We start from the raw sequence: 22290 nt of genomic DNA, 5'->3' as shown, positions 1-22290 counted from the left end.
TGTGTGGCGGGGCGAGGTGTCCAGAGGCAGGGGAATGAGAAAACATAAGGACCACTCTAAAAACAAGAGGAAGAGCAAATAAAACACTGCCAAGTTCTAGAAAGAACCCTGAGTTACACCGGTGCTTGGCAGGGCTGCACATGCTCTCTGGGCCTTTCTCTGGGTTCCTCCAGGGGCTAAACAGGGAGCACAGCCTGTGGCAGAGTGGGGTGGAGAGTGCCAGAATGGCTGCCCCTCCCCGGTGCCTGGGCTGGCTCCTCTTCAGGTTAGACTTGCTTCCTCTGTGGCGTGAGGCTGGCAGACGCCGGGAGGTCCTGGTGGAAGGCCCACAACGGACTCTCCACCCTCTCAGAGGCTGGAGGCTCCATCGCTGGGGGCAGGGCACGGGCCCTACTCTGACCCGAGTAGAAGACAAGGGCCCAGGTGAGTGAGCCTGCACCTGACACCTAGTCCCACCTGGGTGAGGACCTGGGGCCCGGCTCAGGAAGGAACTGCAGACTCAGGGCAGCCAGAGGCCGCCATCCTGCCCAGTGCTTCAGGGACCTGGGCACGGGTGGACCTGCCTACAGGTTAGTGTTCAAGGCAGCCAGGACAGGTTGGGGGCAGGAGGCATATTCCCAAGACCCCAGACTAATCCCCAAAGGTCCAAGGCCATGTTACCCAAGTTAAATCTCTTTAATATCCCAATACAAAGTCCTGATGCAAAAAGACAATGAGAAAACCCTGGGAAGTTGGGGGGTTTCTGTAAATTCCACCCCCCCGAGCAGCTTTTCAGAGGCAGGGGGGACAGAGCAGCTCAGGGAAGCAGCAGTCCCAGGTGAGGCAGGAGTGCTCGGCTCCGGGGCCCGGCCCCGCGTCCCCTCACTCCCGGCTGCTCCTCGACCCTTTCAGGAGCGGCCACATCCTGGGATGTCTGCTCCTTTCTCTTGGTCCCTGGGATTCAACTAGCTCTGGCTTCAATCCCCTACAAAAATTCCTGAGTTCTCGGGGCCTCCGCCAGCTCCTCCCCTGTAGTACCCCTTGACGGGGAGGGGCTGGGAAGCCCATGAGAGTTCATAGGAGTGTGTACGGAGCATGGGTCAGGAGCACAGGGGAGCCTCTGAGTCCCCAGCCCGCTCCAAAAGCACACAGAGGGGAAGGCTGCCGTAGAGCTTAGGGTCCGTGAGGGGCTGGAGCAGAAGCAGGAAGAGTCCCACACCTAGGGCATAGCCTGCCAGCAGGGGCCGCCTCTGCGGATGCTCCAGGGCTGCACACACGGCAGGAAAGCCCATGTAATTGCAGAAGGAGTGGCAGAGAACCGGCCCGATCAGGTGTCCTGGGGAGGGGAGACAGAGAAGCTCATGGAGCAGGCCTGCCAGGGCTAAGACCCTCATCCCCCGAAACAGGAGATCAATGGCCACCCATCCACCCTCACACACAGCCTCTGCTTCCTTCCACCTCTCAAACCGCACCAGGCAGAGGACCCTGGCTCAGCCTGTCTCAAGGACTGCGGGAGAAGAAACTTGTTGCTCCTAGAACAAACACAGATTCCCATTTCCCCACCCACTCCTGTGGGCCCCTGAGCCCCAGGGGACCCGTGAGAGACTGAGGACCAACCTGTGCGGATGAAGAGGAAAGCAGTGTAGGCACCGAAGACAGCTGTGTAGGAGAACTGGAACGCTGGAGACGGGGAGGCCTCGAGTGACCACACCTGCATGCCCTTCCTGCCCCAGCACTGCACACCCATCAGCCAGAGACACCCCCTTCCCCTGGCTGCCCCAGCACCTAGGCTATTCTTTACACCCCAAGCCCGTGGTCAGCAGCCCCTCCGATACTAGAGCCCTCACTTCCCAACTCTTCCTCCAGAGTGACTATCAAGGACACCCTCACGCACCCAACCCAGGACTGCCCCAGGCCAGCTCTTTAGGACTCACCTGCAGACAGAAAGATGCTCCCCACACTGCTCTGGCGGAAACGAAGCTGCTCAAAAATGTGGTGAAAATGGGCTGAGAGGAAGATGAGAACCAGGTCACATTCCTCCCAGCCTGCGGGATAGGCCCTCCCCTGGCCCCCATTTCCCATTCTTGGTTCCCTGCTAGGAACATCTCAACAGGACCAGGCAGGACAAACTCACCAACTCCAAAGAAGAGTGGGCAGGTGAACACAGCAGGGCCCAGGCCCGTGCACGGTGCTAACATGGGCAGCATGCAGGCCCGGAACACCAGCTCCTCTGTCAGGGGGGCGATCACTTGGTTTCGCAGCCAACGCATGTCTGTGAGGCAGCGGGCCCAGGAGCGAGGGGCTAGGGAGGGGATTCAAGACAAGCCATGAGAGATTAGCTGTTGAACAAAGTGACCCAGAGGCCTCAAGGGCCCCTCTCCCACAACCTCCCCTGGCCATAAATACTTGGGAGAACAGGTTAAGAGTCAAGCTTTATCAGACCTTGTATAAAACAATATCTCAAGGGGACCAAAAGGGAAAATAGCTGAGGCAAAGTATCCTGACAGTAAATTCTGGAAACATCAAAATTTGCCCAGGACCAGCTCTCTTTTAGGAAACCAAGGTCAAGGGAAGCAACAGACAAGCTTTCTTATCCACCCCAAGTACTGCTAGGGGTACCTACAGACTTCACTGGACACTAAGAACTAACTCCTAGAGGCCACCCGATATGTGTTCCCATTTTGCTGCTGAAAAACAGAACATCTCAGGTCCCACCATAGCACACTGATCCCTTCTCCTCATTATCCTGGACGGCCTACTTTTTCCCTTGACCCTAAAGACTCACCTAAGACAACCTTCAGGCCATCTGCCAGGTCACAGGGGCAATCCATGGAAAGCTGCATCAGTGGGCCCAAGAAAAGGATCTGAGGACAGAAAAACAAGAGCGATCAAAGGAAAGGCTCATAATCCACTGCCCTTGCACAGCCCCAGGAGATTTCAAGCTTCCTGTTTTCTGCCAGGATTTCCCACCTATGCATACCCGAGGGCCTTGGGCCATCTCACAATTCTTGTCTCTCATCAGTCAACAGCTAGGCACAATCAGGATTAGGAAAAAAAAAAGGAGGGTCTCACTAACAAGGAAGAGCAGAGAAGGCAAGATACAGCAGGGGCACTCACCATGGTCAGCAGCAGGGGCAGCAGTGCTGCTGGGAAAATGCCCTCCAGCCTGAATCCCATCAGTGTGAGCAGGGATGTGCCTGGCTGAGCCACAGGAAAGGGGGCATCAGTCTCGCTCCCTCACCTAGAGAGTCCTGAGATCACTCGCCCGCCGCCCTCTGCCCCGCCTCCTTCGCACCTGGATGCCTGTAAGTTCCCTCCAGAGTAGCACGCAGAGGGGCGAGAGACTTGACACCACCAGGACACTGGTGAAGCGCCGCTTTATCACTGCAGGATGGTCCCTAAGGAGGAGGCAGTAAGTTCAGGGGGCCCACGGCCACCCCTGAGGGCGCCCACGGCCACCCCTGAGGGCTCGGCCCCGCCCTCTGTTCGCCAAGTCCCGCCCACAGCCCCGCCCCGCGGAGGCGCGGGTTCCGGCCGCGCGCGCAGCCCCCGCACCTGGGCAGCTCGCTCTTCCAGACGTAGAGGCTGCCCACGTAGGAGCAGGCGAGGCTGAGACAAGAGAACACAGACACCCAGCAGCACAGCCCGGGGCCTGGGCCGCCCAGAGCCGCCGACTCGGGCTGCCGCTCTGGCCGCGACACCGACAGCAGGCGAAGCCCATCCCCGCCCAGCGCCGCCATCGCGCCTGGACCCGCGGCGCGCCCCAGTGACGCGATCCCGCTGCCGCCCGGCCCGCGCCTGCCGGAAGCGTGGCTGACGTCATCCGACGGCGCGGTCTCCGGCCCCGCCCTCGACTCCGCCCCGACACTGAAGCAGAAGCTGCGCGCGCGTAGCAGGTTTATTGAAAAACAGAGAACCCGCGACCCCGGTGGCGGCTGGGTGGGCGTGGAAGCGCGGGGAAGGGGGCCAGGTTCAGGGCCCAGGCCCAGAACTCAGCCACTCGGACAGATTGGAAATTTCCTGCAGCCATAGCGTGTCCTGCGGGAGGAAAGGGGACCCGGGATGAGGACCCCTCGGCCGTGGCCGGGTCCCTGCCCTCCTGACGCGGCCTTGGCTTGCTTACCTCCAGGCCGCTCCCGGGGCCCGTCCTGCTTCTGCTAGAGGTCAGCAGTGCCGCGGTGGGCTCCGCGCGGCGCGAGGCGGCCTCTGACGGGCTCAGGGCCCCAGCAGAGCGGAAGGCCCGCGTCTCCTCCACGCCTTGGCTGCCTCTCTTGAGCCTCTTGTTTTCTGTTTGCTCGCCGGTCCCTACGAGAAAACAGGTCCGCTCATCTTACTCCCCTGTCCTGTGCTGGAAAGACCCTTGGGGAAAACCTGGGAGAAAGGGAAGAGTTAAGAGTCAAGACTCTCTTAGCCCTCCCACCTCAGAGCTCTTTGAGCTGGTCCTGTCCGCATTAAAACCCGGCAGCACTGGGTCTACAGGATCAGGCTGAGGCTGCACATTGGCTTCGGGGTCTCCCTGTCCCCACAGAGCTGGGCCTGGGAAGACATCTGGGATTGAACCAAGCCCTTATTTGGGGCTCGCGTCAAGTCGGTCACTTGACACTCCTCCTGGAGTCTGCACCATCCAGCTCCTCCCTACCTGCCGTAAAGCCTGGCCTCACCTCTCTCCCTCTTTGTTGCTCAGGCTTCAGTAGGCAGTGCAAACTTTAAGTTTGGATCTATAGCTTCTTCCTGAGCAGGTCCTGGGAATGCATATCAACAAGCTGTTCCCTAGGTGTAGCTCACAGGTACTAGGAAGGGTGCAGTAGTGTGTACAAAGTCCAGGGGGTAAAACAGAAAGAAGCTGTTAAGGATCTCTGTAAGTGAAGAATGGTTTTCTTGAGGAGATGTCTGAGCTGGGTTTTGAAGGATGAAGAGAAATACGCTGGACTGACAAGGTAGAGGAAGGGAGTTCCAGGCTGAAAGAGTTAGGCAGACACATAAAGGCATTAAGTGGTATCCTACATAAAATGCAAGATGGGGATTCAAGGAGATGAATCTGAATGGGTTAGTGGGAATCAGGGCAGGCTAAGAAATGGATTTTTACCTATAGGAAACCGGCAGGCAGTGAAGACTTTTAAACATGAGGTAGACTGTTAATTTTGTATTTCAGAATGATCATTCGTCAAACATGTGGCTTAGAGTCAAGTTAAAGGAGGGAAGACCTCAAGAGCCCAGAAGTGAAGGCAGTGAAGATGGAGGGGTCAGGAGTATTCATAAGGCCGAATCGACAGGCCTTGGTGGTAGACTGAATGTGAAACATTAGAATGAGGGACATCTCACATGAATCTCGGGATTCTGATGTGAAAAACTGGATATGTCGACTGTGGTACTATTAATCCCGACACAGACTAAAGAAAGAAGAGCTGATCTTGGGTGTGTGTGCAGAGGGCAAGGTACCAGGAGAGAGGAAGTTGACCATATGGGCCCACCATATGGAGCAACCTAGTGAGCAGACAGGTCTCCATCTAAGGCTCCGGAGAGACCTGGACTCATCATACCAACTGAGGAGTCTCATTCTCAGAGGCAGGGGTCAGTGCCTGGGATGGAAGAGAGCAGCTAGGGAGGGGGTGTGGTGTGAGCACTGTTTGGGGGTGGCCAGAGGAAGCTAGTCGGAGAGAGAAGGTAAGAGATGAGGAGAACCTGGTGCATCACGGTCTCACAGTGCCAAGTGCTGCAAATAGTCCAGGTATGATACAGATAAATGCACAATCAATCTGATAATTAGGAGGCCTTCCCAAACAAAAGATGTGCAGTTCAGAGGCACAGGAAAAGCAGTGCCCTGGATTAGAGAGGGGATGAAAGAAAGAGATGGGAACAGAGTGCAGCTTGCTTCTTGGAGAATCCTGACTGAGGTGTGACGGAGATAAGGGGAAGAAGTCCAAGATCATGGGGGATTGTCCTTCTGAAGATGGACCTCCTGACGGAAAGAACTCAGAAAAGGAGTTGAAGGTGCAGAAGGAATAACTGATGGCACCGAGAAAACAGAAGGAGTAATGCCCCCTGGAGGGATGGGTCCCTTGCTGATAAGGGTCTGGCAGTGGGCAGAGTACAAGTTGGGTGAGTTTATGGGGAAAAAAAGAGATTAGTAAGTGAAATAGGAGGCTAAATCAGGAGGTTGGGTAGAGGGTGGGTAGATTTTTTAAAGAATGGAGTAGCCACTGAGGAGAAAGTCAGGAAGACTGGGGAGAACTGACAGACTGAAGGCTCTTCGGGGAATGGACCTGTAGCATCACACACTTGATTTTCTCCAGCACAGCTGCCAGTGTGGGACACGGGACTGACAGCAACCAGAGCGCGGCTTTGCAAGGCACAGCAGCTCAAACACTCTTCTGGGAGGTCCACCCGATCATAGACACTCAGTAGAGAAAGCATGGGCTTTAAGGGCAGCGGGCTGAAATTCAGATCTTCCTCTTGCTACGTACACCAGTGTTCCCCACCCCAAAGCGTCACTGTGAAAGACTGGTCACTAAAAGCTTAGCATCTCCCTGGGTTAACAGAAGGTGCTGAATTAAATGTTAATTTCTTTCTTCTAAAGAAAGTGAAAGGGTCACTCAGTCGTGTCCCAATCTGCAACCCCATGGACTGTAGCCGGCCAGCTTCCTCTGTCCATGGGATTCTCCAGGCAAGAGTACTGCAGTGAGTTGCCATTTCCTCCTCCAGGGGATCTTCCTGACCCAGGGATCGAACCCAGGTCTCCCAAATTGCAGGCAGATTCTTTACCATCTGAGCCACCAGGGAAGGCCTTTTTCTTCTAAGGAAAGTACTTACTCTTTTATCTTTTCACTGCACAAATACTGAATTGTGTGTGGTGAATACTGAATTGTGTTTGCTGAATACTGAATTGTGTTTGCTGATACACTTCCATTCTTTTAAATCTCCAAATCTAAATTTATACAAGCCTTCACTGCAGGGTTCTTTTCAGGAGGAACAGCCCCCACAACATTTAAAATATAATTCAATAGAATGACTCAGAAACACATCTTAGACCTTAGTATAGACACCATGCAGCACGTAGCTGTTAGCCCAGAAAGAGTTTCACCAACAAAGCATGATGCTGAAATCAGTCCCCCAGTTCCCTCAAGCCTAGGCACTGTTTTGTCTGACAGTACATCCCCACTGGTCTGGCTCTGTTAGCCAGACCAGGCTGCCTGGGTTCGAGTTCTGGCTCTGTCATTTACGAGCTGTGCGAACTCAGGTAGGTTTACTGACATCTCTGGGCCTGTTTCCTCATCTGTAAAACAAGGATAATGATAGTACCATAGTATCGTTTTGAGAATTAAGAGCATTACTATATATAATACTTTCGGAATTCAGACTAGTGCCTGGCTCCTGCACCATACAGGTTCAGGCACCAGTGGCTATGATTCTTTTCACACACACCTGCTGCTGCTGGCCCTGAAGGCGGTTTAAGTGTTGGAGGGAGGGGGTAAAGACAGTAGAATCACTGCTACATCACACACACTCTCACCTCCCCCATAACGTTCATGGAGGTGGAGGGGGTGTCTGCACCCAGGAGCAGATTCCATAGCCCCACACAGAGTAGTGACCTAAGCCAGGGAGAGCCACAGTATCAACACGAATGACTGAGAAAAGATACAGAAGAACTGACTGAATTGAGGGCCTCACCCCATCGTGTGCAGCTATCTGTAACTATACAAACAGAAATTTCTAGCTGCTGCCCCAGAATACCCTACTTATGGTGGGAGCCAGCCAGATCCTGGAAGGACATCGCTGTGGTATAAGGCGCAGTCTGAAATTCTGAAGTCAGGTTTTTTACTTCCCAGCTTTGATCCAGGGCTCACCTGAAAAGCTGAAATCCTACCTGCAAGGAGCTCCAGGCTGCTGTTCTCATGTGCCTCCTCTGTGTTCTGCTCTGCTTCATTTTTCTCTGGAAGCAACTGCTTAAAAAATTAGAAGTCCTAAGTGAGTTCCGCAGAAGCATGAACAAGCCCCAGTGAGATCACGTGCCTGGTGGCTTTGTGGACCCCATGGGGCTTTCCTCCCTCACCTGGAACCCTCTCTTCCTCCTGGGTCATGTGAACCCCCTCCCCAGCTCCCACCATCAAGGCTTCCTTCTTCCTTTGGAGCCTTTGCAGCTGACTCCAGGCATTTCCTTCCTCTCTGAGGTCCAGTCACTCATCTACTATCTGCTCTACTCCTTGGGCTCTGAAATAGGCACTGCATGCCCCTTTTCATCACTTTATGTGTTTATGTCCATTTTCTACATCTTAAATTCCTTGAAAAGTAAGGAAGTGGCAATCCACTCCAGTATTCTTGCCTGGAAAATCCCATGGACGGACGAGCCTGGTAGGCTACAGTCCATGGGGTCTCAAAGAGTTGGACACGACTAAGCGACTTCACTTTCATCATGTCTGTAGCTCTTTTAAAGCTAGCATAGTAAAAAAAAAAAAAAAAAGCTAGCATAGTGCCTTGCACAGGGTAAGTGCTAAAAGAATGACTGAGGTCAAACGTGGGAAGCCACAGGGCACATTTATAGTCTTGTATAGCCTTTCAGAGCCCTGCTATTTGGTTCAATTTGGACAGAGAAACAAAGGTCAGAACCCAATCCTCTGAGCTACTTGTTTTTCAATACAAGTATATAAAAACAGGTATCCTCTGCATCAAAATTAAAAACTTTTGTGCTTCAAGGGACACTTAAAGGGAAGTGAAAAGTCAAAGCACAAGAATGGGAGAAGATGATTTGAAGATCCTATCTGATAAGGGACTTGTATTCAGAATAAAGAACTGTAAAATAACAACCTAATTAAAAAATGGGTTTGACAAAGTTTGAATAGACATTTCTCCAAAGAGAGGTAAATGGCCAATAAGCACATGAAAAGATGCTCAACATTATTGTTCTTTAGGGATATGCAGATCAAAGCCACTATGAGGTACCACTTCATGCCCAGTGTGATGGTAGTAGTAGTAGTAGTAATAATAATTATTGATAAGGATGTGGAAAAATTGGAACCATTATACAGTGCTGGTGGGAAAGTAAAATAATGCAGCCAGTTTGGAAAACAGTTTTGAGTTATCATGAAAAAGTGAAAAAAGTGTTAGTTGCTCAGTCGTGTCTTGACTCTTTGCAACTGCATGAACTGTAGCCCTCCAGGCTCCTTGGTCCATGGAATTCTCCAGGCAAGAATACTGGAGTGGGTAGCCATTTCCTTCTCCAGGGGATCTTTCTGACCAGGTATCAAACCCACGTCTCCTGCACTGCAGGCAGATTCTTTATTGTCGAGCCACCAGGTTATATCATATGACCCAGCAATTCTCCTAGCTATCCGCTAAACAGTTATAAACATATGTCTACTACACACAAAAAATGTTTATGGCAGCATTATTCATAATAGCCAAAAAGTGGAAATAACATGTCCATCAACTGATGAGTGGATTTTAAAATGTGGTATGGACTATTACTAAAATGAGTAATGGACTATTACTCAACTGTAAAAAGGAATAAGTACTGTACCTGTTATAACATGGATGATGAGCCTTGAAAACATTACACTAAGTGAAAAAAGCCAGACACAAAAATCCACTCATTGTACCATTCCATTTATATGAAATACCCAGTATAGGCAAATCCATTGAGAGAAATGTAAATTAGTGGTTGCCAGGGGACAAGAGATAGGAGAACTGAGACTGACTACAAATTAGGTATAGTTTGTTTTTTTTTTTTTTTGGTATGATGGAGATGTTCTGGAATTTAGTGGTGATGGTTGGAAAACACAGTGCATATACTTAAAACCACTGAACCACTGAATTTGTATAAATGGCAAATTTTATAGTATGTGAATTATAACTCAATAAAAATGCGTTCCATCATATATTGTTTTCTAAAGCAAGTTTTAGTTTTTAAGTAATATATACTCCAAGGAACATAGAAGAGTTGAAGATGGCCTTAAAGGTGTGAAAAAAGAAATAGTATTGGGAAAATTTCCAAACATTTTTTTCCTTCTTTGAAAGAAAGCTTATTCTACTTCACTCCAGCCTAGAAAATCTCATGTAATAGACAAATCTTTATCTTATCTTGAAACTAGTCACACCAAAGAAATATCTAAATTCAGATATAAATCTCAGAGTTCCAGGGGAATGTTGCACACATCCCCATTCATCATCAGTTCCCCAGGTGAGACAGCCCTTTCCACAGGATAGACCTCCTTGAATTTAACACTCTATCAGACATTATTCTAATCTACCACCAGGAAATACCTTTCCTTAGAAAGTTCTTCCTGCTACTGCTCCTACTTATTCTGGATTCAAGTTTTTAGTCCCCACACTCAAATGTGACAGTTAGCCCAAGATTACTGTTTTGTCTCATGGCCTACTGTCCTCTGTTCCAACACCAAGGCTTAAAATCTCCACTCCTGGAGTGACCTTTCCACAAATATCTTCTGTAAAACTCTAAATATTCTTTCATTTCTTCCATTTATCCATAAACTATACAATAGCCATAGATGGTTTTATTCTATATTACTCAAGAGGTCAGCTATTCTACTCCATCTGCTTAGAAGTGGAAACTGAGGGACTGGTCCTGAGGTAAGAGACTTGGACCTAGCATCGTTGTTCTTGTAGTTTTAGCTATAGCCACTAGGTGCCACTCGTGTGCCAGTGACAAGCTGTCACTAAAGGGCCATTATCAGAAGGAGCTGGTAATGATCTTGAGGAAAGAAGTATGGATTCTACTTGATGCCTTTGGTCACTGTTCATCTCCCAGGGCCTGTGATCCAGTTCTACATGGTAAAAATGTTACTAGGCTTCAGATCTAGGAGCCCTCATTATAAATCCTAGACTTGCCATTTACTGACTGTGTGATTCTGGGCAAATTAGAAAAGTTGTCTAACCAGTTTCTTCATCTATAAAATGGGAAAACTACATACAACCTACCTCATAGGATTTTTGTGGAGACTAAAGTCGAAATCTTGGCACAGATTAGGGATTCAATAAATGTTCCCTCCTTCCAAGACCGATGACTACTGTGTAAGACTAGCCATCTGCCAAGTTTATTGGGCTATGAAGGGCCCTGAGGCTATGAGCCATCACTATAGCAACACAAAGGGGCAAAGGAGGTCAGATCATCTCCTCTTCAGGTCTCACGGGGTTATCCGAGAGGCCTGAGCAAAAGGACTTCCCAGGCTGGAACACTTTCAGATCCTGCCCATTTCCCAGGTCCCCTGATAATGCCACACGCCTTACCCTCACCTGTGCCTAGAAACCTGAGGCTGTGGGTGGAGGTGGTGAATTGAGTACTGGCTCCCCCAGAGATACGTTCGAGTCTTGACCACCAGTACTTGCGAATGTGACCTTATTTGGGAAAAGGGTCTTTGACATAATTAAGGATCTCAAGATAAGATCATTGTGGATTAACAGAGGGCCCCGAGTCCAATGACAGGTGTCCTTATCAGAGAAAGGCAGAGGGACATTTCAAAGACAAAGAGGAACAGCCGTATGGAGTTATGTGACCACAAGTCAAGGAACAGCTGGGGCCACCAGGGCTGGAAGGGGTAAGGAAGGATTCTCCCCTAGAGCCAATGGAGGAAGTATGGTCCTGCCAACACCTTGTTTCAGACTTCTGGACTCCAGAACTGAGAGATAATAAATTCCTTTTGTTTTTAAGTTACCAAATTTATGGTAATTTGTTACAGTATCCATGGGAAACTGATACAGTGGGTAATAGCCCTTATTTGCTCAAGTTGTGGGCAGCAGTTTCCCAAGTTGTAGGGAAATCAGAAAGAGTATTTGCAGTGAGCCGGCTGATGCTTTCCTAGGAAGGTGCTTCCTAGCTGGGATGTACAGCCAAGAAAACACAGTGTGGTGAAGGCAGCACTTATAGGGGCTTCCCTGTTACAAAGCAGAGGAAGACGGGCAAATCCATGAGATGCTGTGGTCTCTGGGTGCCCAGGTGTCTAAACCTCCCCATCCGATCAAGCAAACAGAAGTAGGAGAGGGAGAGAAGCAGAAGAGGTGTTACTCTCTCAGAAACAGTGTCTGTAATTTTTTTTACAGCAACTTCACTGAGATATAAGTTGCATACAAGTAATAAATCGCATCTTTATAAAATACAATTTGATAAGTTCTGGCATATGTATTAATACATGTGAAACATCACTATATCAAGATAATGAGCATATACATCACCCTGAAAAGTTTCTTCTGCCCTTCATAACTCCTCACTCCCTCCAACTCCTATACCTCCCATCTTTAAACAATCACTGGTCTGTAACTATACAGTAACTAGCATTTTATAGAATTGTATATAAATTCAGTCAAGCACTATGTACTCTTGTATTTTCAGGTTTTTTCATTCAGCATGGCTGTTTAGAGATTCATCCAACCTACTGTGTATCAAACGTTCATTCCTTTTATTGCTGAGTAGTATTCCTTTGAATGGATATGCCACAGTTTGTTTATTCGTTTACCTGTTAACACTGGGTTGTTCCCAGTTTGGGGCTATTACAGATATGGTAGATGTGCCATAAACACTGGTGCAGGCATCTCTGTGTGGACATATGCTTTCATTTCTCTGGGGTAAACACGTAGAAGTAGAATGGCTAGGTTGTGTGGTAAATGTATATATACCTTTTTAAGAAACTGCCAAACTGTTCTTCAAAGTGGCGGTATCATTTTTCATTCCTACAATGAGGGTGTAACAGTTCCAGTTCCTGCACATCCTTGCCAGCACCTGGTATGGTTAGTCGTCTTATTCTAAGTACATGTGAAATGTTACTTGACTGTGCTTTTGATTTGCACTTCCCTAATGACTAATAATGTTGAGCATATTCTTGTATGTTTATTTGCTATTGTATATCTTCTTTTGTAAAATGTGTGTTCAAATATTTTGCCAATTAAACAAACTGGGTTGTTTATTTTCTTACTATTGAGCTTTGAGAGTTTTAAAATAATCTCAATATGATGGTAAGATTTTTAACTAAAAATTCAACTTCTTTAATAGTATAAAGCCACTCAAGCTATTTCTTGAGTGAACTTTGGTAATTTATGTCTTTCAAGGAAATTTCCATTTAATCTAAATTGTCAAATTTAGTGCAGTATCCACAATATTCCCTGATAATTCTTCTAATACTTGATGCCACCTCTCTAATTTCTGATATTAGTGGCAATTTGTGTCTTCTCTCTTATTAATCATCTTTCTCAGTGAATCACCTTTATGTTTCATTGATTTTTTTTGTCTATTGTTTTTCTATTTCACTGACTTCCACTCTAATCTTTATTATTTCATACTTCTCTTTATGTTTAATTTGCTCTTCTTATTCTAGTTGAAGTTGGAAGCTTCACTGTATGTCATTGTGTCCTTATTTCATACTTGTTTTTAATGACACTTTTGTTGGGTAAAGAATCCTAGGTTGACAGGTTATTTTTTTCAGTATTATAACTCCATTTTCTTCTAGCTTATACAGTTTATGATAAGAAACTTGCTGTAGCCCTTATCTTTGTAACAAAAGAAGGGTTTTGGTGTTTTGTTCTTGTTGGGGTTTTTCTGGTGTCTGTTTTTAAGATTTTCTTTTTACCACTGGTTTTAACCAATTTAATTATGATGTACCTTGGTGTAGTTTTCCTTGTTTCTTGGGCTTGGTTTAAGATTCTTGGATCTGTATAATTTATACATTTCATTGAATTTGGAAACATTTCCACCATTATTTCTTCAAATATATTTTCTGCCTCTGCTGCTTCTTCAGATTCTCTAATTATACATGGTTAGGCTATGTAAAGTTATCCTGTAACTCACAGATGCTTAATGCTCAATTATTATTATCTTAACCTCTGTGTTCAGTTTCAGGTTCTACTGCTGTATGTGTTTCCTTAAGTAATGTGCCATTGATGCTAGTGGTGTGGTCAGTATAATTTTCACCTTGGAGACATCAGCTTTCACTTTAGAATTTGTTTGGGGCCTTTTTATACCATTCATATCTCTAACTAATATGTTCAACCTTTTCTCTAGCTTCTTGAACATATGGAATACAATTATAAGAATAACTGGTTTTTTTTTACTAATGTTATCTTGCATGTCAGTTCTGGATCCATTTTGACTGACTGATCAATCAACTGAGTTTTCTCTTCATTGTGGGCTGTATTTTCCAGTTTCATAGCATGCTTTTTTTTAATTAGGTTGAAGGTGGTATGAATATTATCTTGGTGGGTGCTAGATGTTTTTGTATTCTTATATTCTTTCTTTAAAAATATATTTCTTTGGCTGCATGGGGTCTTAGTTGCAGCATGTGGGATCTTCCTGTGGTACATGGACTCTCTCAGTAGTTGTGACGCATGGGCTCCAGGGCACACGGGCCTCAGCAGTTGTGGCATTTGTGCTCTCTAGTTGTGGCACACAGGCTCTGGAGCACACATGGGCTTGGTAGCTGCAGCAGGGAGGGTTATTTGCTCCGTGGCATGAGGGTTCCGAGTTCCCTGACCAGGGATTGAACCCATGTCCCCTGCATTGCAAGGCAGATTCTTAACCACTGGACCATCAGGGAAGTCCCCCTTATAAATATTTTTTAACTTTTCTCTGAAATGCCATTGAATTAGTTAGAAACCACTTGATCCTTTTAGGTCGTGCTTCTGCTTTTGAGCTTTGTTAGGCAGAACCAAGGAGTGTTTACTGTAGATGTAACTTCTCTCCATTTCTGAGGCAAGACTATTCTCAGCGTTTTACCTCTGTGTGCTCTGTGCTAAGTCACTTCAGTCGTGTCCGAGTCTTTGCGACCCATGGACTGTGGCCCGCCAGGCTCCTCTGTCCATGGGATTTCCCAGGCAAGAACACTGGAGTGGGTTGCCACGCCCTTCTCCAGGGGACTTTCCCAATCCAGCAGTCTCCTGTGAGAGAACCCACATCTTCTGCATCTCCTGCATTGCAGGCAGTTTCTTTACCACTGAGCCACCAGGGAAGCCCAGGATCTTACCTGGTGCTCCATAAATTATAAGACTTTCCTCCCTGGTTGATGGGAATAGGCACTATTCCTAGCCCTGTGTAAGCTCTGCTTATTGTTCCCTCTAGTCCTGAGTGGTTCTTTACCTGGACAGTTTTTCACATGAGTGAACTGATCAGTACTCAACTGAATATTAAAGAGAGGAGCCTCAGTGAGCTCTCTCTTCTCTGCTACTCTGCCCTGAACACTTGAGCTGCCTTGGCATCCCTGGATTCCCAGCTTCATCTTCTCAACTCAGGGAGACCACTGGGCTCTGCCTGGATTCCTTCTCCCTGTTCCATGGCCTCTGTACTTTCTCTAGGTGGTGTGTGAGGGCAATCATAAAGTTCAATTCATTTGCTTTCCATCTCTCAAGAATGACTATCCCATCTATTTTCTGAGGTCCAGTGTCTTCAGAACCATTGTTTCACATGTTGTATTTTTTTGTTACTGTCCAGATTTTTGGTTGTTTCAGGCAAGGGGGTAGATCTGGTCCCTGTTGCTCTATCTTGGCCAAATGCCACAGCATAATAATTTCCTCCTTAATCTCTTTTATTTACTCATCTTATACTTCAATTCCAAAAAAGTCAATACTGCTGAGTATTGCCAAGAAAGTCAGAAAGGTAGGCTTCAGCTTGAACACTACTACTACTTACACCTAGAATCAAGAAACATATAAAATATCCCAGCTATGATTTCTCTTCAACTCATTAGAGAAGCCTGTAACTATTTGACCCCCATGAGGGCAGAGATGCCAACTAATATAATTCTATATCTCTGGTATCCAAAAAGGTGAACAGATAAAAGTATGCTTTTCATTTGGCAAAACTAAACATAAGAATTCCATCATATCATCATCATCATAAAAGTAGCTATGTGCTAGTAGCTCACATAATTCTCTTATTCAGACCTTACAACAATCATTTTGGGTATACATCATTTCTATTTTACTGCTACAGAAACTGAGAGTTGGAATAAACAGCTTCTATAATAATACCATGCAACTAGGTAGTGGCAGAAATGGAATTCAAATGACATTGCTAATCATGCTCTTAACCTCTATGTAATACTATGTTCTATAAAATTTTTCTAAACCACAGACTTCTTTGCTGAAAGGCTACCCTCAGATTGTGCAGTCTAAAGCAGTATATCTAACCCCTGTGTATTCAGGTTTCTCATATACCAATATGGGAGATTTTCATCAAAGTACTGATTATTACTTTACACTTACCTGCTTCACCTCATGTGAGCAGTGGTAAAGAAATCGGTGCTGGGTGACCTCATGAAATGATTTATGCAGTTTGGTCCCAAATTCCTGTGTGTCAGCTGCCTAAAAAGGGCCAGAGATAGAACATGTTGAGTTCCAGTACTGGCAACCAAAGGGTGAGTACCCACAGGAAGTTTATATGGGGAGAGGACAAGACAAAGAAAGGCAAACCAATGACACCCTTCATGTTGTGTTAGAAGTTTCCTTAGTTCCTATGCACACGGGGTAAGCAGAAAGAAGGTCTGGGATACTTGACATGAGATAGGCAGTTGTGGCTCCTATATTTCTTCCAATTTCTGTTACCTAAGTGAGAACGATCACACAAGGTCTTTGTTCTCCTATCTCTATAGGAGATTATATATCCCAGAGAGCTATCTGTTTGTGAAGAAGTTATATAAACTGCTTGCCTCTAAAACAAGTTCCAAGAGAGCAGAGGTATCTACTGAACAACTAAGGCTGATATAGGAAATTTTTCCCCAGATAAATCTTTCAGGGAGGAAAGGAACAGTAATATAGTTTGCATCTATAAGGAATGTGTAACAGCCTCAATTTTAGTATAGAATTGTAGGATATTAGAGTTAAAGGGGACCTGAGTAGTCACCTAATACAACACACTAATGTTACAGATGAAAAAACTGAAATTCAAACAGGAAAGGTGACCTACCTAAGATCTCACAGCCAGTTAGTATGAAAGTTAGGGTTAACTTTAGGATTGCTAGTATAGTGTTCTTCTCAATACCCTGTGCTACCCACATGACCCAGAAAGTTGAAGCTGTGAGAAGATGCACTAGATTATAAAGGTGTTATACACTTTGACCCATTAACCCCATTTATAGAAATTTTTTCTAGGAAATGATTCAAAAGAAGCAAGATATCACATATAGGTATTAACTGAACTATTTATTGGCAGAAAGAATGTAAACAAATATCTGTCAGTAGGGAAATGGTTTTTTAAATTATATTAAACCAACACAGTGGAATATTGGTTAACCAGTATTTTAAGACTGTTGAAACAAGGGAAAAGGTCAAATTATATATTAATATAGAATACTTTGGCTATAATTATGTAATATATATGAGATAAATATGCAAAAATTAAGTGATAGTTTATTAATTATTTAAAATTTTGTGTATATTACACTATTTTCTCAAGAAAAAAGGTACAAATGAAGCAACTGACATGGAATGAATGTGTTACCCCACTGATAATACCAGTTGGTCAACACATTGGAAGGGAAGAAAGAAACCAACATTTATTAAATAATCTACCATGTGTTACACACATTCACATTTAGCCCTCAACTTCATAATAGCCCTGTGACATACTACTATTTTTTCTAATTTGTAGATGAACCACAGAAAAGCTCAGTACAGGCCTAAGTCCACATAGCTAGTAAGTAAACAAGTCAAGATTTGAACTCAGGCCTCTGATTCCAAACCTTGTTACACTATTCCAAACTGCCAAACATATGTCACGTTTATGGTGGCTCAGTTATTTCCAATGTATTCTGTCACTATGATGTAATAGAACACTCTTCAGTAAGAAATTGGGACTCATGACCTAATCCTAGCTCTGCTTATAACTATCTGTATGACCTAAAAGAAACAGAAATCTTAAATAACTTGTTTTCTCATTTATAAAATAGTACATACATCACTCTCTATTCAATGAACACATCATAAAACACTTACATAGAATCATAGTAGGATCAAATTAAATGATGTTTCTAAGAGTACTGCACGTATTCCTAAGAGAGGCAGCAGAATGTCATTAAAACCCCACACCTTTAAGCATTTCCAATCCTTACCAACCTGAAGCGTCTGGAGGCAGGTGTTCCGGAAGCTGCTGTTTGTGCTTCCAGTCATAATACTCATGATGGAACTCACAGCCACTGACAGTGAGGCCTGTAGTCTCTGACGAGCCTAGGGAACAAAACAAGGGAGGGGGAGACCACAGTTTATAATAATCCTGAACTGCTGGTTCAGAGTCCCTAAAGGGACCAAATATTTGAGTCAGAGCAGGATTTCAACAATGGCTCCCTTTCCACCAACAATACTTACTGAGATCGTGACACATAAAGGACACTTAAGGAATTTAAATACATTAAAAATGTTATCTCCTTTCACAGAGGTGACTTATTGACACAGATACATTCAGAAAAGACAAGCAGTAAGACACTGGGCAATAAAGCAGATATACTTACCATTAAAAAACAAAAAGCTTCAAGCTTTACTCTTAGTGTGGTTGTTTTTTGCTTGAAAAGGAGGCCATATTAAGTAATAAATGTGTTACCAAAAGTATACAAGATGGAGGAATTCAGAAAGCCAGATATGAAGGCAAAGTGATGCTATAAAGGATTAGCAAATGGAGGGAGAATTTAAGATTTACTGAAACAGTAGCTCTAGAAGCATGTGTGAGAAGCGGAAATATATAGATAAGAGAGAGGTGCACTGATGTAAGCTTTTATGTATAGAATAGATAAATAACGAGGTCCCACTGTATAACCCAGAGAACTCTATTCAATATCCTTTGATAAACCATAATGGAATAGAATTGTTCTTTAAAAAAGGATGTATATGTACATATAACTGAATCATTCTCCTGAACAGCAGTAATTAATACAACCTTATAAATTAACTATGCTTCAATTAAAACATTTCAGGCTAAGTGCATGCATGTGCTATCAATTTATCTAGAACTTATAGTTAGAATGATAAGGCACTTTGGTATGTGAAAGAGAGAAGACATTAATGGCACTCTAAATTAATATACAATGATAGTTCAATGTGTAGAACTACCTAGAATATTCTAGGGCTTCCCTGGTGGTTCAGACAGTAAAGAATCTGCCTTCAATGCAGGAGACTTGGGTTCAATCCCTGGGTTGGGAAGATCTCCTGGAGAAGGAAATGGCAACCCACTCCAGTATTCTTGCCTGGAGAATTCCATGGACAGAGGAGCCTGGCAGGCTACAGTCCTTGGGGTCACAGAGAGTTGGACACGACTGAGTGACTTTCACTTCACTGTGGTTAGAATAATAAAGCCCTTCAGTGTGTGAAAGAGAGAAGACATTAGTGGCACTGTAAGTTAATATACAAGGACAGTTCAATGTGTGAAGCTACCTAGAAAGGTACAGAGTCCTGGGTTCTGTGTGTACTGTTCTTTTATAAATGTTTTCCTGTCTCCGGTATATGGGAGTGGTGAAAACCAACTGACAGGCAGGCAGAACCAAGCCCATTCTGCTTGGGAAAAAATACAATGACCGTCAGTCACATGTTCCAAAAAGAAAATAAAATTTGCTCTCAAAAAAAAAAAAAGGCTTATTATCAGTCATTCTCCCCGTCTATTATTTTGCCCCTCTTTACTCAAACTCACCTACAAGGAGGTAAGACTAAGCAAGTGGTTACAGTGACCCGTCTAGGCTAAAGCCTGAGTTCCGAGGCTAGAGGCAGTTTATAAGATCAGCCCAGGTGATGAAAGAGAAGAGGAAGAAAGATGCATTAAGGGAGGAAGGGATCTCAGCCCCCATCTGTCAGATACTCTATCTTTCCCTGAGAGACAGAAGGAGAAAGGGAGCTGTGAATTTCTTATTACCTTGACAGCCTGGTGATGCTGCTCCAAGGCCCGGTCCACAGCGGCCTGGATGCAATCTTGCACCACGCTGTGGCTCTCCCTGAGGATGGCACTGAGATGAGTTGAGAGCAAAGTGTGGACTCCTAAAGAGAGGGAGAATGTTGGTAACCTTGAGTGAGAATGACCACTTCAAGACTGCCGTTGATGTGCTCTGAATCAGGGCTGAGGATGGGAAAGAGGCCTCTTAACAGAAGAGGCCGCTTCCACCCATCCCCAAATAATTGCTTTTTTAGACCAAAAAAAAACCCCACAACTTACAAACCTACCCAATTTCCACTCACAAAGGACAGAAAGCTCACTAAAAGTGCAGAATATTATGTTTGAAGAATCAAATAAAGGATCCTCTTTAATTCACATCGGAAACAGAAATATACACCACATACTCTAAACAGTGATACCAGTGACTCCGAAAGGAAAGGAAAAGCCTCCTGGAGAGTATGTCTATTTAGTGTCACTGTTTGGTGAGCGCCACTGTTACTGTCAGGGTATCGATCCTTTTAGATGTGTTGTGGTATAGAAAAAGTTAAAACTCACAAAGATGACTCTGAGCACTTCCAGGATAGTCTTTTTACTGATTTGTATTTATCTGTTTTGAGCCCCACTGGGTCATCACTGATGCACTGGTTTTTCTCTAGCTGTGGTGAGTGGGGGCCACTCTTCACTGCGGTGCACCAGCTCTAGGCACAGGCCTCAGCAGTTGCAGCACATGGGCTCAGCAGCTGTGGCTCCCAGGCTCTAGGGCACAGGCTCGGTAGTCGTGGTACATGGGCTCAGCCGCTCCACAGCAAGTGGGATCTTCCCCAACCAGGGATCAAACCTGTGTCCCCTGCATTGGCAGGCAGATTTTTAACCACTGGACCACCAGGGAAGTTCTGGTATAGTCTTTTTAAATGGGGAATTATCTCTGATAAAGTAACCACAGGCACCACTGCTCAGCATCCTTCAGAAAAGCTAACACGTGAGACTGATGGGCAAAATACGTCATTAAACAATACGTTAGCATTGATGATCCGGATACAACCAATAGAGGAAGACAAATTTACTTTTCAGGGTACCTGGAGAAAATGCTTCTTAATCTTTCTTTTTCGGTGCTTTTCTACTCTCTGGATGGTCTGTTCAAAGGTAAGGCTGGCATGCTTTTCTCAGGGCTGTATTTAAAATGGAAGTCAGAAGGAACATTTTCTACCACAAGGCACCACTATGCTTTCCTGGAGGGAAAGTAATATGTGCTCTGCTCAAAAGGGGTCTGGAACTGGAGTCAAGAGAACATAGATTCCAGGGTCGATTCTACTACCAACTAATAGTGACCATGTCACTTCAAACGTTTCTCATTTTATTGCAGAAAGTGGCTTTTACCACTTGCTATCATGGGTATTTTGTGCAGATAAACTGGGATAATATATAGGAAGTGTTTTGCGATGTACATTGCAATACTCAGAAAATATCACTATTGCTATGATATCATTTGGATTACTATTTTCTATAGTTTGGTCCTAAGAATAGCCTTAAGAAATCAGTCAGACCTCCTTTGAAAGCAGTCATTTAATTGAAAGCTATAGTTTCATTCCTAAAACTGCTTATACCACCAGATGCCTGTAACACTGTGGCAAAATAATGAGTTAATCATAGAAAAGTTACCATGACAAGGTAGGCAGAAGGCCAATTCAGTGATTTTTTTAAGACACATGGAAACAGACTGTAGTTCTGCACAATCTGTTTCCTAAAAGGAGCTCTGGGGAAAGCTTTCAAGGATATGAGAAAGAAGAGGGGGAAAAGAAAATAAAATCACTACATAATCTATAAAATTACTACATGTGTCTATATCTACCTACCCTTACAGTGCATCTTCTTCAAAAGCTAGTCCTAAACTCTCAGATGTCTAAGGAAATTTTATTTATTTTTTAAAATTTGTTTATTTTTTGCTGCACCTCATGGCATGCAGAACTTCCATGACCAGGGATTGAACCCCAACCCACTGTAGTGGAAGCACAGAATCTGAACCACTGGACCACCAGGGACGCCCCAGAAATCTTAAGATAATAACTGCTCTGTTTACTGATTCAGTGATGAATTTCAATTTAATCTAATACTTAGTACAGCTGCCTGAGATGCTGCAGGCCTTCAGAGTCAAGCTAAACAGAGGTGTGCAAACTAGTACAGTTCTAGAAGAATGATAGGTAACCCTGGTTTCTGAGGAAGTATGTTTAATAGGATTCAGAATGGGGAACCAGACTTTATGTCATCCTAGGGAAGACTGAACATAGCAGATCTAAAAAAAAAAAGCCTAAAAATAGTAGATCTTACATCTTAAGAGGGTCTTTAGACTTGGAAGGGCTTTGATAGCATCTTGTCCAACAATCTCATGTTAAATATATGAAAAGGAAGGATCAGATAATTCCTGTGACTTGCTTCCCAAAAGTCATTAAGGAATTTGATAGCAGAACTAA

General features: G+C 44.9%; 1 protein-coding gene across 8 annotated transcripts in view; it reads right to left on the bottom strand.

The window, feature by feature from the left end:
- Positions 1-656: 656 nt before the first annotated feature.
- The window catches only part of RCE1 (Ras converting CAAX endopeptidase 1), a 78410-nt gene continuing 56776 nt past the window's right edge, over positions 657-22290 (bottom strand). For 5 of the 8 annotated variants that reach the window (XM_043451079.1, XM_043451077.1, XM_043451076.1 and 2 more), the window contains 12 exons: positions 19805-19926; positions 18025-18135; positions 16177-16275; positions 7844-7922; positions 4103-4284; positions 3275-3377; positions 3097-3176; positions 2765-2843; positions 2114-2281; positions 1914-1985; positions 1597-1659; positions 657-1315 (listed from right to left, as the gene is read on the bottom strand). In XM_043451079.1, the coding sequence (XP_043307014.1) occupies positions 1080-1315; positions 1597-1659; positions 1914-1985; positions 2114-2281; positions 2765-2843; positions 3097-3176; positions 3275-3377; positions 4103-4284; positions 7844-7922; positions 16177-16275; positions 18025-18135; positions 19805-19926 (1394 nt within the window). In that variant the 3' untranslated portion in view covers positions 657-1079. Of the gene's footprint in view, positions 1316-1596; positions 1660-1913; positions 1986-2113; positions 2282-2764; positions 2844-3096; positions 3181-3274; positions 3378-3534; positions 3911-4102; positions 4285-7843; positions 7923-16176; positions 16276-18024; positions 18136-19804; positions 19927-22290 lie in introns of those variants that run through there. The other 3 variants (XM_043451074.1, XM_043451081.1, XM_043451082.1) reach the window with 3 other exon arrangements.

This window comes from Cervus canadensis, chromosome 29, assembly GCF_019320065.1.
Source record: "Cervus canadensis isolate Bull #8, Minnesota chromosome 29, ASM1932006v1, whole genome shotgun sequence".
NCBI lineage: Eukaryota > Metazoa > Chordata > Mammalia > Artiodactyla > Cervidae > Cervus > Cervus canadensis.
The sequence above is the reverse complement of the archived record's forward strand: the minus strand, read 5'-3'. Positions and strand labels throughout refer to the sequence as shown.